General features: G+C 48.4%; 1 protein-coding gene across 1 annotated transcript in view; it reads right to left on the bottom strand.

Annotated features, from left to right (window-relative positions):
- GALE (UDP-galactose-4-epimerase) overlaps positions 1-14,770 on the bottom strand; it is a 164,484-nt gene that overhangs the window by 36,480 nt on the left and 113,234 nt on the right. The window contains exon 7 of the mRNA XM_069622385.1: positions 13,069-13,135. Within this exon, the coding sequence (XP_069478486.1) occupies positions 13,069-13,135 (67 nt within the window). The remainder of the gene's footprint in view (positions 1-13,068; positions 13,136-14,770) is intronic.

Genomic DNA, 14,770 nt, shown 5'->3' with positions numbered 1-14,770 from the left:
TGTCGACGTCCCTTTGAGTTTCTAAAACAACTGTAATACTCTACAGCTTCCACTAGATGTCAGCCTATGCAGAGCATGTGATCCAAGCAGATTCCACAAGCTTCAGAAATACATATATATAAATCCTTTGCTCAACACCTAAACATTACTCCATTCTATCGAGTCCACAGCAGAGGCAGGTCATTCATGAAGCAGGCAGTGTGGCACACGACCTGGGAAATAGAAGACCACAGGTCACAAAAGCTGCTTCTATCATCCCATCCCTGCAGGACTCCTGGGGTACAAGCGATTGCATCACTTCCTGTGAAGAGGATTTCCAAAATCAACCATGGGAGGGTTGGGGGATTTTCACTGGCCAACCTTATGGTGAACAGGATGGACAGTGAAGTCAAGCCAAACCCAGTCTTCGATTCGGGAGGGGTGGGAGTGGTGAAGGGCAACAGTGAGATACACAGAAAAAGGCACACAAATATATCATGATTTATTGGGCCGTTAAAATATACACTAAGGCCAAGCAATGAAACCTCCAGGTAAGTATTTTCACACAACTTTTACAAAACACATATATCCATTCAGTCGTGTGAAAAGATAGAAAAGCATTTCATTCAAAACCAGTGCAAGGTAAGAGATCAGATTCAGAAAATACAGCAGAAACACTTCTGGAACAATTCTATTGTTGCTCTTAATATTTAGTAAGTCCAGCCCTGAGACGGACTGGGGCCTGGTGACTTAAGTCATCAGTTCCAAAAGACATACTTTTCAGGTAGGTTTACGAGTGGATTTGGACGATGCCAGTGATTGTGATACAGAGTTCCAAAGGTTAAGCAAAGTTCATGTGAGTAGCTACCTCAATCCCACTATAGTAGGGGAGGCCCAGGAGTGAAGCTTTGACTAAACCAAAGCTGATCTAAGTCAGGAAAGAGCCAGATAGGGACAGGACGTTACACCCATAAAACCCTATGTGGAGGAAAGGGTTGGAGTGGAACGAACAGGCATGTTAACCTACCCCTTCCCACCCTTACTTCGATGTCTCTAGAGACCACTTTGCTTGATCCGGTCGAAGGAGGCCCAGGCACCGTGGTTGCATCAGTCTCTTTCGGATGCTCACGGTACTAGTTTTATAGTTCCAGGCACTGTCTAGATGAACACCCTGATGGCAAGAGGAATAACAGGGTTCAGAATTAAGATGAAATTAACAGGAGCTAAAATAAGATACTGGGCGTCAGGCATTACTCAGTTGCAGGAGCTACCGCTGGGGAACCAGCGCACTCGCAATTCTCACTTCCACATAAGATGCAAACGTACGTTTTTGCCCCTTTTATAGGATTCATTATAATGGTGTGCTAGATGTGCCCCAATTCTTCTTCATAGCATTCTCAAATACTCAAAGTTAATGTCCCAGCTCCCCTCTCTTTCGAACCCTGGAAGAAACGCTGCATAGCAGGTTTCTCAAGAGACCTCCAGGGAGCGAATAAGATAGGTTGCAAAAGAAGTCACCACGATCTGGCAGCGACAGGAGTTCCTCTGTTGTCGAACAAAGGAGCGGGCCCTGCATGTCCTTTGTTGGGACTAGAAAACTGAAAATACAGTGGCAAGCGTTGTGAAGCACGAGTTGAAGATCCTTCAAGTTCCAATGATGCCCTCGGAATGGCAGAAGCGAGGTAGCCCAGGAGGGAGCTGGTCAGTCCAATGGGCGGTCCAGGGACACTTCTGAAGGCTCAGCAGGAGCGGGTCCTCGAGCAGGGGTTGCGACTAGTTTCCTCCTTTGGTCCAGGGGCAGAAGTACCGATGAAGGCCTTCTTAAGATCAGGATAGAGGAGCAGAGCTTCACAGGGACTTGGCTAGAAGCTGGTCAGCTGCAACAGTCGTCCTCGGATTGTCAGCAGGCTGTACTTCCTAGTAGGGGTCTTGGCTCCATGGATGATTTGTTAAATGGCTCTAGGAGTCCTCCTTTTATCCAAGATTTGGACTGGAATCAAGCCAAGGTCCATGGATGGTAGGGAACTGCCCCATTCAAAATGGCAGTGGCTATCCAGTCATAGATAGCCAATGGTCATACAATCTGACCAGCAAAAGACAACCAGGTGCAGAGAAGTGAAGCATAAGCCTTTACTCCGCCCCTAAGAGAGTGTGGTCAGAGCTCCAAACTAAGCAAAGAGAAAGGGTGTCCCGTAGAACTCTGTTACGCAAGATTGTATGCAGTACCCTTTGGGTGCACTACAACAACCCTGACCTCCTAGCAATAGGAACCCAACCTTGGCTATACTACACAGGTTGGTAGCGTGTTGAGCAGCCAGGCTTATCTCAAGAGGGGTCAATGTGAGCAGTAGGGGAGTAACAGAGATTCACAGTGACAAGTATTCAAATAAACTCTTACACACAAGGTTTCTTGAATAAACAATTATTAATTTATTTAACAGTCAGTTTGAGTAAGTCAGTTTGAGTAAGCCTTCTTTCAGAAGGGGCAATATAATAGTAACACACAAATACACTCCAAAATACATACTCTTAGTTTCTCTAAATCAGCAAGTACCCATTTGGGATGGCACACAGACACTTCCTACACCCTCAGGTGACAAACTGCTAGGACACTGTGGACATTAATAAATCACTGTTGCATTTAGAGTATGTAAAAAAAAGGGTTATTAGAATAAAACAAGAGATCTCACAAATATTCTGAAGCAGGTAAGTACTTTTGGTAACCGCCAATGCAAAGTAAGTTAACCCCTTCCTGCAAGGAAGACAAAACACACCAGTCGGAGGGAAGAAGTAATTCAGGGAGCCAGGCCACAGTCAATTTGACAGAAATCTAGGTGAGCTGAAGCAATTCTTGTAGGTAGGTAAAAGCCTTGCACAATGTTTTAGAGGTCTTTGTAGAAAAGAAGAAATCAAAGTAGGGCCACAAGCTGGTTAGGCTTGTGAGGTAAAGAAGCTGTTAGCAAGTCTACAGAAGCAACCAAGACAAGCCTCCACTGAGAAAAAGTGAGGCTACACAACACAAGGTAAGTTAACTTAGACTGTGCAGTACCTTTGGTTAGAAGAAATGGTTCCAGCTGGCTTCTGTTCCTGTGCAGCTATGCAGATCCCGTGTTCCTGGGCCTCAGTCGTGGGGACAGGAGGGAGGACTTCTAGAGGACTCCTGCACTGCAACGGGACAGTCAGCGACGGAAAAGGACCAACTTCTATTCAGTGGCACTTTGGGGTTTCAGCTTCTCACGTCTCAGGAAATAGCACCACCGCTGACTCTTGACTGTTGAGATGGGGTTTCCTTGCATCTGGGGTCCAGCACTCTGTTGAGGGGGCTCAGGCGCGGTCAGTCCTGCTTCCTGGGAGTCCGGAGGATCTTCCTGGAGCTCTTGGCCAACTTAAAAGCAAAGCACACGATCTGGTGTTCCTCGCCCTGGCTCTTCGGTTCCAGCAGCAACTGCAGTGGAAATACAACCAGCTTCGAGAGGATGTCCAGACGGGCTTACTTTGGAGTTGATTGGTCCCACCAACTCAAGCGGAGAATTCGTCCTTGCAGGGCTTCTCTAGTCGAGACGAATTTGGAGCTTCAGCACAGCAGCAGGGCTTCACCGGGCAACGGTCCAGGAGTTGCAGCCGGTGTCTCTTTCAAGTTCTTCTTTCGGATTCCTTCGTCCAAGCCAAAAAGCCCTGCCTTTTATGCAGGTTTCTCTCATTCATTCCGCCTAGCTGCCAGTCAAACAGCAAGGTGGCTGTCCTTGCCGGACAGCCAGCCGGCCCATCACCTTTGGGTGCATTCCTGTAACCAAGGGGATTAAGCACAGGGAGTTTCGGGCACCTCCCTCACTTCCTGCTCCCGCCAGACATACTGGGGCCAGAGGCAGGCTTCACTCTTGAATCTTGCCAAAGACAAAATGAACAAGGGACCAAACCTGGTTTGTTGCGCAGAGTAAATCTCAAGAAGGACCTTTCCACAAAGAAATGTCGAAAAAAGAAGACCCGGGCCATTTTGACAAAAATTGCACCCTTGGGTGTTTTACTGCAGATGTGAATGCAGTCTGCGGTAAAGGCACAAGGGTAGTTAAAAGTAAACCACTGCCACCACCCATTCAGTGATAGGCATCATCTTTTACATTGTGTCACACAGCACCTTCAGTGCAGTGGCCCAGGGAAGTCTTTCAGAATTCCCAAAGGTTTAAATACTTTCTCTGGGATAAGACATGCATTACTTACCGTAATAGCATTTCTGATGATTGTATCTGCTTAGATTCACATGCTGTGCATATGGTCCGACATCCAGTGGTAACCGCGGAGTATTGCATCTTGTCTTTCGGGGACTGAAAGGGGACGTCGGCATAGGCGTGTCTGTAACACTATCCCTATCGTGACATGTGTACTGCCCAAAATCCCTCACGCGCCGAAGTCCCTCCTATTGTATTTTTCTGCCATGAGGGAGCCCAAGGCTATAGTGAGGGAGTACATAAGAGAGAAAGTAGTAAGAAGTCTATGTTCCTTCCATCCCGAGTGGGGCGGTAGGGAGGGCGCATGTGAATCTAAGCAGATGCAATCATCAGAAATGCTATTACGGTGAGTAATGCATTGTCTTCTGATGCTTGTTAATCTGCTTAGAATCCCATGATGTGCATAGACTAGCGAGCAGTACCCGGAGTTGGAGGTGGGTTGTGAGAAGGAACAGTAGAGAAAAGATGTCTTAGTACTGCTTGTCCCACCTGAAAATCAGACCTAGAATGAGTGTCTAGGCAATAGTGTTTTGTAAAGGTGTGTACAGAACTCCAGGTTGCCGCTTTGCAAATGGACTCAAGAGGAACATTTGCAATGAATGCTATGGATGCCCCAGTGCCTCGAGTAGAATGTGCTCTAGGCTTGAAGGGCAGTTCTCTCTTTGCAAGAGTGTAACATAGTGTGATGCATTTGACAATCCACCTTGAGATAGCCGACTTAGAGACAGGGTCCCCTTCTCTACCAGCTGCCACTGAAACGAAGAATTGTTTAGTCTTTCTTAGTGGTTTAGTTTTCTCCAGGTAAAACATGACTGCCCTGCGCACGTCTATTGTGTGAAGGCTTCTTTCGCCCATGTAAGTAGGGTTCTGGAAGAAAGCGGGTAGTTCCATTGACTAGTTCACATGGAACTTCGAAATAAATTTAGGCGCAAACCTGGGATGTGTGCGCAGAACTACCTTGTCTTTGTGGACTGTAACAAAGGGGTCTAAAACAGAAAGAGACTGTAGTTCGCTAACCCTTCTGATAGAAGTGATAGCCACTAGGAAGGCTGTCTTTATAAGTCGGGTCTTTCAGACTTGCTTTATGCATAGGCTCGAAGGGAGCTCCCATGAGCCTGATTAAAACCACATTCAGATCCCATCTAGGGGCTGGGTGAGAGATGGGAGGATAAATCCTCTTAACTCCTTCCATAAAGGCTTTAATCACTGGTATCTTCCACCACAACACCTTTTGCTGTGATGTGGTGTAGGCTGACAAAGCAGCCAGATGAACTTTTAGGGAATTAAAGACTAACCCAGAGTCCAACAGGTGGGTTAGATACAACACAATGTGTGAGGGTGAGCAATCGATAGGATTGACACCCTTGGAATTGCACCAGATGACGAAACGTTTCCACTTGCTGGCATAGCAATACGTGTATTAGGATTCCTCGCTTCCCTGAGGATGTCCATGCACCTCTGAGGGAGTTGCAGGTGTCCAAACTCTATGATCTCAGGAGCCAGGCTGCTAAATTCAGGGTTTGGGGGCACGGGTGTAGGGTTTCCCCCTTGTCCTGAGACATGTTGTACGGGCAGGGCAGCTTGACTGGTGGGGAGAGGGACATTTCCATCAGGTGAGCGAACCAGAGTTGGCGGGCCAACATGGGGGGCACTAGTATCATGGTAACTGGTTCCTGGTGCATCTTGTGCACTATCTTGTTGAGAAGGGAAGTCGGGGGGAAAAGCGTAGACAAATTTCCCCCACCAAGTTATCCAGAGACCGTTCCCCTTGGACCGGTTCTGGGGGTACCTGGAGGCGTAGTCTTGGCATTGGGTGTTCTCCTGAGTCGCAAACAGGTCAATCTCTGGGAACCCCCATTCTGCGAAGACGTTGGATACAATGTATTCATGCAGTCGCCATTCGTACTCTTCTGGCAGAGGAAAATCTCTGCTGAGTACGTCTGCCAAAAGATTGAGGTCCCCTGGAACATGTTGGGACAACAAAAACATCTTGTGTTTGAGATCCCATATCCAGATGTTTTGGGACAGCTTGGATAGCCCTGGAGAGTGAGTGCCCCCCTGTTTGTTCAGGTAATACATTGCTGTAGTGCTGTCGGTTAGGATCAGCACTGTCTTCCCTTGCAGTTGCTCCTGAAAGGCTTTCAATGCTTTGAACACTGCTAATAGCTCCAGTAAGTTTATATGATTGGACGCTACTTGAGGGGACCACACTCCGTGTGCTGTCTGCCAAAGCAGGTGAGCCCCCCACCCCATGAGAGATGCGTCTGTCGTGAGAGTGGCTTCCACTGCAGGGGTGGTGAAGGTTTTCCCCTTCAGGAGGTTTTCCCTTGACCACCACTGCAGAGAGAGAACGAGGGCTGGCGAGACAACTCCCAGATCTTCCCATTGTCCGCTGGCTTGACACCACTGGCCGTTGAGCCCCTCTTGCATGGGATGCATGCGCAGCCGCGCGTGGGGAACCAAGTATATACATGACGCCATCATCCCTAGCAACCGCATGGCTTTGCATACCGTCACCTCTCGACTGGCTACATATTGAGGAATCAGAGAGTATGTTCTGAACCCTCTTGCTGGAGGGGAAGACAAGACCGTCTTCCGTCTGAATTAGTGCCCCCAGAAATTGTTTTACTTGGCTGGGGACTAGGCTGGACTTCTTTTCGTTGATTGAAAAGCCCAGGCTGAAAAGGACATCTACTGTTTTTTGGGTGTTCGAAAAACAAGCATCTAACGAGTCCCCCGTAATGAGCCAGTTGTCGAGGTAAGGGTAAACTGGGACTGAAAGTCTGCGCAGGTGTGCTGCTGCCACTTCCAGGACCTTGGTAAACACCCTTGGCGCCGAGGCGATGCCGAAGGGGAGTACCATGAACTGGTAGTGTTTGTCCTGGATCATGAACCTTAGGTATTTTCTGTGCGCTGGCAACATTGAAATATGAAAGTATGCATCTTTCATATCCAATGTTGCCATGAAGTCCCCCCGTTTCAGCAATGGGATCACTTCTTGTAGTGTTACCATGCAAAACTTCTGGGGTTTTATGAACTTGTTCGCTGGGCGCATATCTAGAACAGGACGCATGCTGAGATCCTTTTTGGGTACAAGGAAGTACACTGAATAAATACCCTTGTTTACCTGAAGAATAGGGACGGCTTCTATGGCGTCCTTTCCCAGCAGTGCTTCCACCTCTTGAATCAGGATGTTCAGATGGTCCGGTGAAAGGCGCCGTGAGCGCGGCGGTCCGAACTGTGGAGGTCGGGAGAATTCCACGCAATAACCGTGGGCGACCGTCTTTAAGACCCACTGTTCGGAAGTTATCCCCTCCCATGCCTTGAGGAAAGATGTTAATCGCCCCCCGACCGGGGAGGCATGGAAGGGGACCTGGACTTGGTGGTCATTTCTGACCCGAGGCCATGGCTCCTCTGGGATTGGGGCCTCTGCCTCTACCCTTGCCGCGCTTCTGACCCCTTGAGGGATAGTAAGCGGGGCTTCCAGCAGTTTGGTTATTGTTGAAGCTGCCCATGCCGTAGTTATTTTGACCGGCACAAGCTTGTCCTCGAAAGGACCGCTGAGAGTTATTACCTCTCTGGGACGAGGGTTTTTGTGCAATTTGCTGCAGAAACTTTAAGGTCTCATGCTGCTTCTTGGCGGTCTCCAACGCTTCATCTACTGCCTTCCCAAAGAGGTTAGACTCTTCAATGGGCATATTGATGAGAGAGGCCCGAGTTTCAGGTCTAAACCCTGATGTACGCAGCCATGCGTGTCTCTTCAGAAGAGTCCCTTGTGCAAGGGGTCTGCCAGAAGTTTCTGCAGTATCCAGGATGTTTTTTCACCACATTCTGGTTAACCAGTTTTCCTTCCGCCACAATGGCGAGAAGCTTGGTCCTGGCCGGCTCCGGGACCTCCTGAAGGCCTTCCTGGAGCAGTTTCCACTGGGCATCGGCATAGCTTGCTAATAGTGTAGTATTATTAGCAACCCGAATGGTATATGCCGCTGCCGACGTGATACGTTTGCCTAGGGTATACAATCTTTTAGACTCCTTGTCCGGAGGTGATTCTCCAGTGGCAATGGGGACCCCTGCCCTCTTACGAGTAGTGGTCACCACCAGCGAGTCCGGGATGGCATGCCCCTTGATATATAGGGGGTCAGAAGGAGAAGGCCGAAATAATTTTTCGACTCTCGGGTTCACGGCCCTTGTCTGGGCAGGTGTGACTAAAGATGGAGCTATCCGCCTCTTAACAGAGTTAAGGAGGGGAATGGACTGACTTGTGGGAGGTTTTTCCTTAATAATGTCTTCCACAAAATCCTGCTCAGGAAAAGCCTCTTGAGTGGTAATTTTGAAGAATTCTGCTGATTTTTTCAACATGATGTTGAAAGCTACCTGAGTGGAAGGAGGAGAATCGACGCACAAAATATCAGAGTCCTGATCTTGATGTGACCAAGGATCCTATCCTTCTTGTTGGGATTCCTCCCAGTTCTCCGTAGTCTCTTGTTGATCTTCTCCATAATTATCCAGAAAAGAGGATTCCTCTTCTTCAGTATAAATGTCCCTATATGTGTCCATGTGGGCCACGTCTTCCTGTTGGTAAGCCTGAGGCTGCACATCTTGTATTTGAAGGTTAGGGTCTACCCGAGTCTTTTTCGGCGAAGGCTGGTCAGCAGAACTGATAATCTGCTCCAGCCGGTCCATGCAACAAATTTTTCAGTAGTCCATTTCGAGGACCTAAAAGGGCCTAGGTGGGGAGAAACAACGTTCTCCGCCCTTTGGCGTCAAGAGGAGCTTCTCAGGGTGTCCCCGAGAGGCTCTCGACTATCCACGTAAGAGTCATCGGAATCGCGGCCCGGGTCCGTCGAAAGTTTTTCCGCGGCCTGGCCCATAACTTTCTGCGGCACCAGGATAATGCCCACCGCCGCTGTGATCCTACCGATGCTCTTCCTGATAGTAACCGAATCGTCGTGGGACAAAGCCTATGACGATGTAGCGGTAGCCGAAACGCTGTCCGCGGCACCAGAAGGCCCAGCGGTCGGATTGCCGGGTAGAGGCCTAGTCGTAACTTTTGGGCCTAAAGAGGCTTGTAAATGGTTGAAGTTTCGGAATCCAAAACTTCGGCACGTGTAGATTGGGGAGTAGCGCCCTTATTAATTTTAGTTTGCCCACTCGTCATGTGCTGCTGCGGATGCGGGGAAGGCTTTGGATCTATGCGATCCAAGGGAACCGTCAAATCTTTCCACTGACCCATTGGCACTTTCGCATTCTTCGACAAAGGCGTTGAAGATGGCATAGGGGTTGTATGTTTAGTATGATGTTTATGTACGCCCCTGTCGCCGGGTGTAGTCCATGTAACAAGACTACAGAGTCGAGTCTGAAAGGGTCTGGGACGGGCGTGGCGGACCTAGAAGTGTCCATCTCAAGGTCTATAACATCTGCATTAGACGTTTGGTCATCCGAAGTACCCCCGTCACTTTTGGCTGGTGTCGTGGTAGGGGAGGGAGGCTCCACGCGTGAGATACCGTACACGGCCCACCGTTTTACACGGTGATCCTTAAGTGTCTTAGGCTTAAGGAGCTTGCATGCCGAACACCGCTTCTCGTCGTGCTCTAGGGGGAGACGGGCATTACAAGGCCTGTGCTCGTCCTTCCAAGGATACCTGACCCTACACTTAGGGCAGAATCTAAAAGGAGTCCTTTCCATAGCCAAAGGGAAGGATGACCAGACTGAAAGGGAAAGAAGTGGAAAGGAGGAAAGACATAACAATATGGCCACCCTGAACCCACTCTCCCTACTGTATAGGTCGGCCAGAAGGCCCGACCACGTGGAAATCCAGCCGCCGGATTTTAGGCGCAGAGACACAGCCATAGACGATTCCTCCGTAGTCTTGGTCAAAGATGTTCTTATTAGGCGAAGTGACTTAACGGGGGATAAACCGAAACTTCGGTAAAGATAAACAATGTCTCTAGTAAGAGCTCCGCGGTAGGGCGACCAGTTATCTGGGCGGAAAAAAACAATCTGAGGGACCGCAGCGCGTAAGGGATTTTGGGTACTACACGTCACGATAGGGATAGCGTTACAGACACGCCTATGCCGACGTCCCCTTTCAGTCCCTGAAAGACAAGATGCAATACTCCACGGTTACCACTGATGTCGGACCATATGCACACCTTGTGATTCTAAGCAGATTAACAAGCATCAGAAACTACTGTTTCCCAGAGCAGTAAAGTGAAATTGACTTTACTTACATTTATAAACTTTCTAGACCCAGCACACACTATCTTACAATAAGTTGCTGGAGGGGTTACCTAGTATCCCCTTTGTCTAGCTTCTCAGGTAACAATTTTATGTTACCCTTTCCTCACTGAATGGCTGGTGGCAGTGGTTTCGTTTTAACTACTGTGGTGGACATTTACCGCAGGCTGCGTTCGCAGCTACAGTAAAGCACACAAGGGTGCCATTTTTGTCAAAAAAGCCCCAGTCTTCTTTTTTCGCCATTGCTTTGTGGAAAGGTCCTTCTTGAGATTTACTCTGCGCGCTAAACCAGGTTTGGTCCCATTGTTCACTTTGCATTTGGTGGGATTCACGTTTGAAGCCTGACCTCTGGCTCCAGGGTGTCTGGGGTGGGCAGGAAGTGAGTGAGGTGCCCGAAGCTCCCTGTGCTTAGTCTCCTAGGAGACCCAAATGCACTCTGTAGTGATTGGCCGGATGAGTGGCCAGCAAGGACAGCCACCCTGCTGGGTGACTGACATCTAGGCTGGAATGAATCGGACAGAACTGAATAAAAGGCCAGGCTTTTGGGTGGGAAGGAAGAGTCAACCACTGGACGAAGGAACCGAAGAGGAACTTGAAGAGAACGCCTGCTGCAACTCCTGGACCGTTGGATTGCCCAGTGAAGCCCTGCTGCTGTGCTGAAACTCCAAATTCGTATCGACAGAGAAGGTACGGAATGGACGACTTCTCCCCTTGAGTTGGTGGGACCAATCAACTCCAAAGTAAGCCACCTAGACATCCTTTTTGGAGCTGGTTGAATTTCCACAGAGTTGCTGCTGGACACCGTATAGCCAGGGAGAGGAACACCCGATTGTGTGCGTTGCTTTTCAATTGGCAAAGAGCTCCAGGAAGATCCTCCGGACTCCCAGGAAGCAGGACTGACCGAGCCTGAGCCCCTTCAGAGTGCGGGACCCCAGAAGCAAGGAAGCCCACCTCGACAGCCAGGAACCACAGTGTTGCTATTTGCGGTAGACAGGAGGAGCTGAAACACCAAACAGCCACTGATTTGAAGTTTGCCGGTTGCAAGTGGTGACCATCCCATTGCAGGGGTCGCCAGAAGTCCTCCCTCTTGTCCCCACGACTGAGGCCCAGCAACAGTGAGATCTGCAGAACTGCTCAGGAACAGCAGTCATCTACTGCACTTGTTCTTCAATATAAAGGTACTGTAAAATGTAGGACAGAACTCACCTCTCATTGTAGAGTTGCTTGCATCTTCTACTACTCACAAGTCTAATCAGCTTGTGGCCCTACATTGATTCTTCTTTTCTTCAAAGAATTCAAAAACATTGCGCAAAGACTTTTTCTACTTAGCTACCAGAGGTGCTTCATCCTATATAAGACTTTTGTCCATTGACTTTGGCTTAGCCTATTATACTGAATGACTCTGCTTAGGGGATCCAAAAGTATTTGCCTGCTTGAGAAGATTTGTGGTCTCTTGTCTGTTCTAATCACCTTTTACTTTTACCAACTTTTAAGAGTGTTCTAAATGCCAACAATAAGATGTTAATGTCCCCAGCACCCTAGCTACTGAAGTCACCTGTGGGTGTAGGTTGTGTCTGTGGGCCATCCCAAAAGGGTCTTTTCTGATTTAGAAACCAAGTGTGTACAGTATCGAAGTGTGTTTCTGTGTTACTATTATATTGCTCCCTTCCGAAGGTTTATTCTAACAGTCAGATAAATAAATTAATAATTGTTTACTCAAGAAACCCTGTGTGTAAGAGTTTATTTGAACACTTGTTACTGTGAATCTCTGTGTAACTCCCCTATAGCTTACAATGACCCCTCTTGAGATAAGCCTGGCTGCTCAACACGCTACCAAAACTGTGTAGTACAAGCTTATACCAAAGGTTGGGTTCCTATTACCAGGTGGACAGGGTTGATATAGTGTTCCCAAGGGTACTGCATACAATCTTTGCCTAACAGCCTGGTCTCGTGTGGAGTACCACAGGGATCGGGTGTTTCACCTACACTTTCTAACATCTTTACAATCCCGCTTTTTGAGATGTTGGATGCAGAGGGGGTGGTTCTTGCACACTACGCTGATGACAGGCTGTGTCTCATCCCGCTCTTGGTTGATCATGGAAAAGATTCCATCACTATTGACCTGGCTGCCGATCAGAGAGTTCTCCGATCTAATAACGCTTATCTACTGCAAATTCCCAAATCCAAACTTTCTATAGTTATTACGAGAGGGTCCTTTCCCCACTCTGCTCCCAGACGTTGCAATTCCCTGCCCCCAGATTTAAGAGTTTGTTCCAGTTTTGCGACATTCAAATGGAACTTAAAACTGTCCTATTTTACTAACTTGATAGGATGACTGTTTTTTAAACTAAGCCTCTATTTCCTCTGTTCTCTACGTTTTTCTCTCATTTCAGCGCTATCATGCCTACTGGTCTTGTTGCGGCACTTTACAAATAAAATAAAAAATAAATGAAGGGTTGCAACAGCAAGCACACCAAGAGGAGGAAACGCCACGATTCATACAATGAGATCAGAGGTCAAGACAAACTAAAATATGCGGATTGGTCAAAGCATAGACTACAAGATAAGGGGAAGTCACTGCATATACATTATACATTTGCCCCAACAGACAGCAACATGTTCTTACCGGTTCCATCGCATGTGTTGTAATCGTTTCCAAACACACTCAAAGACTCCCTGCGTCCGATCGCCACCTGGAGAACAAGATGAAAACAGTCAGTCAGTGGAGGCTGGGTTGGCTAAAGCGGTCTTGGAGAACAAGATGAGAACAGTAGTCAGTGGAGGCTGGGACGGGCTAAAGCGCTCTTGGAGAACAAGATGAGAACATGACTGTCAGTGGAGGCTGGGACTGGCTAAAGCGGTCCTGGAGAACAAGATGAGAGCAGTCAGTCAGTGGAGGCTGGGACTCGCTAAAGCGTTCCTGGAGAACAAGATGAGAGCAGTCAGTCACTGGAGGCTGGGACTGGCTAAAGCGGTCTTGGAGAACAAGATGAGAGCAGTCAGTCACTGGAGGCTGGGACTGGCTAAAGGGCTCCTGGAGAACAAGATGAGAACAGTAGTCAGTGGAGGCTGGGACTGGCTAAAGCGCTCTTGGAGAACAAGTTGAGAGCAGTCAGTCGGTGGAGGCTGGGACTGGCTAAAGTGGTCCTGGAGCACAAGATGAGAGCAGTCAGTCACTGGAGGCTGGGATTGGCTAAAGCGGTCTTGGAGAACAAGATGAGAGCAGTCAGTCACTGGAGGCTGGGACTGGCTAAAGGGCTCCTGGAGAACAAGTTGAGAGCAGTCAGTCGGTGGAGGCTGGGACTGGCTAAAGTGGTCCTGGAGAACAAGATGAGAACAGCCAGTGGAGGCTGAGACTAGCTAAAGTGTTTTATATTTCTTTTTCAAGGGATTGTAGTGTGTTAGCAAAGATTTCTCTTTTTGTAACTCTCCCTCCATAGTTCTATGGACCCCCAAATTGTGTTGCTTTGTTTTTGAACCAGTCCTGACTTACAGGGTAATGAAGCCTTCTGCTCATTTTGACTATCAGTGCTGGGAAACGGTTTCCCTTTTACATTTTTGTAACGTTTTAATATTGCACACAGCATCTTACAATACAGTGCAATGGGGATACTATTGTATCCCTCTTATCTTTTACACTTGGGATTTCTGGTTACTTTTGTGTGTGCCTGAAGACATGCTGGTGACAGCAACAGCATTTTGTACCATGTTTGTGTGATTTCTAGTGTGCACATTTGCGTTCATCTTGTGTGGCCATTAAACGTGGCTAGTGCCCTAAAATGGCCACGCCATGAGATTATAGCTGGTTCTTTGGCCACATTGGTGTTTGCCCTTCTGGCTGCCGCCTGTGCCAGGCCAGGAAATCCCATATAGGGTCAGGCACTTTCCCAGGAAAGCATGCGTGTGTGTGTCATCTGTGGTGCCAGAACTCTGCGTGTGGGACATATGTGAAACCAATAGTTGTCCCTGATTGGACAACCTCTGGCTGTTTGAATGGTGCTGATCCTTACAATTGGTGGGCTTGGACTTGCTTAAACGCTGGATTTTGGATAATAATGACTCCTGCAGCCATTGCTTCAGAGTAACGTTGAAGCCAACAATCCCCTTATAGAAGAGTGGTTCACCAAAGATCCTGAAGCCACCATCATCCCATCCTGCATCTCGCCGGGTGAAGCCCTGTTGGACTACCTGATCTGCGAAGGCCCTGTGCGGTGCTTAAACCCCTGGACTGGTGGGACCAACTAGTTACTACGTATCTGAGGATCCAGCCATGGAAGCGTCTCTGGGCCACCCGGTGGACTGTCCAGCTCTTCAGTGGGCTACCTCGC

The sequence above is a fragment of the Ambystoma mexicanum genome, chromosome 11 (genome assembly GCF_040938575.1).
Source record: "Ambystoma mexicanum isolate Mex_15411 chromosome 11, UKY_AmexF1_1, whole genome shotgun sequence".
NCBI classification, from domain to species: Eukaryota; Metazoa; Chordata; class Amphibia; order Caudata; family Ambystomatidae; genus Ambystoma; species Ambystoma mexicanum.
The sequence above is the reverse complement of the archived record's forward strand: the minus strand, read 5'-3'. Positions and strand labels throughout refer to the sequence as shown.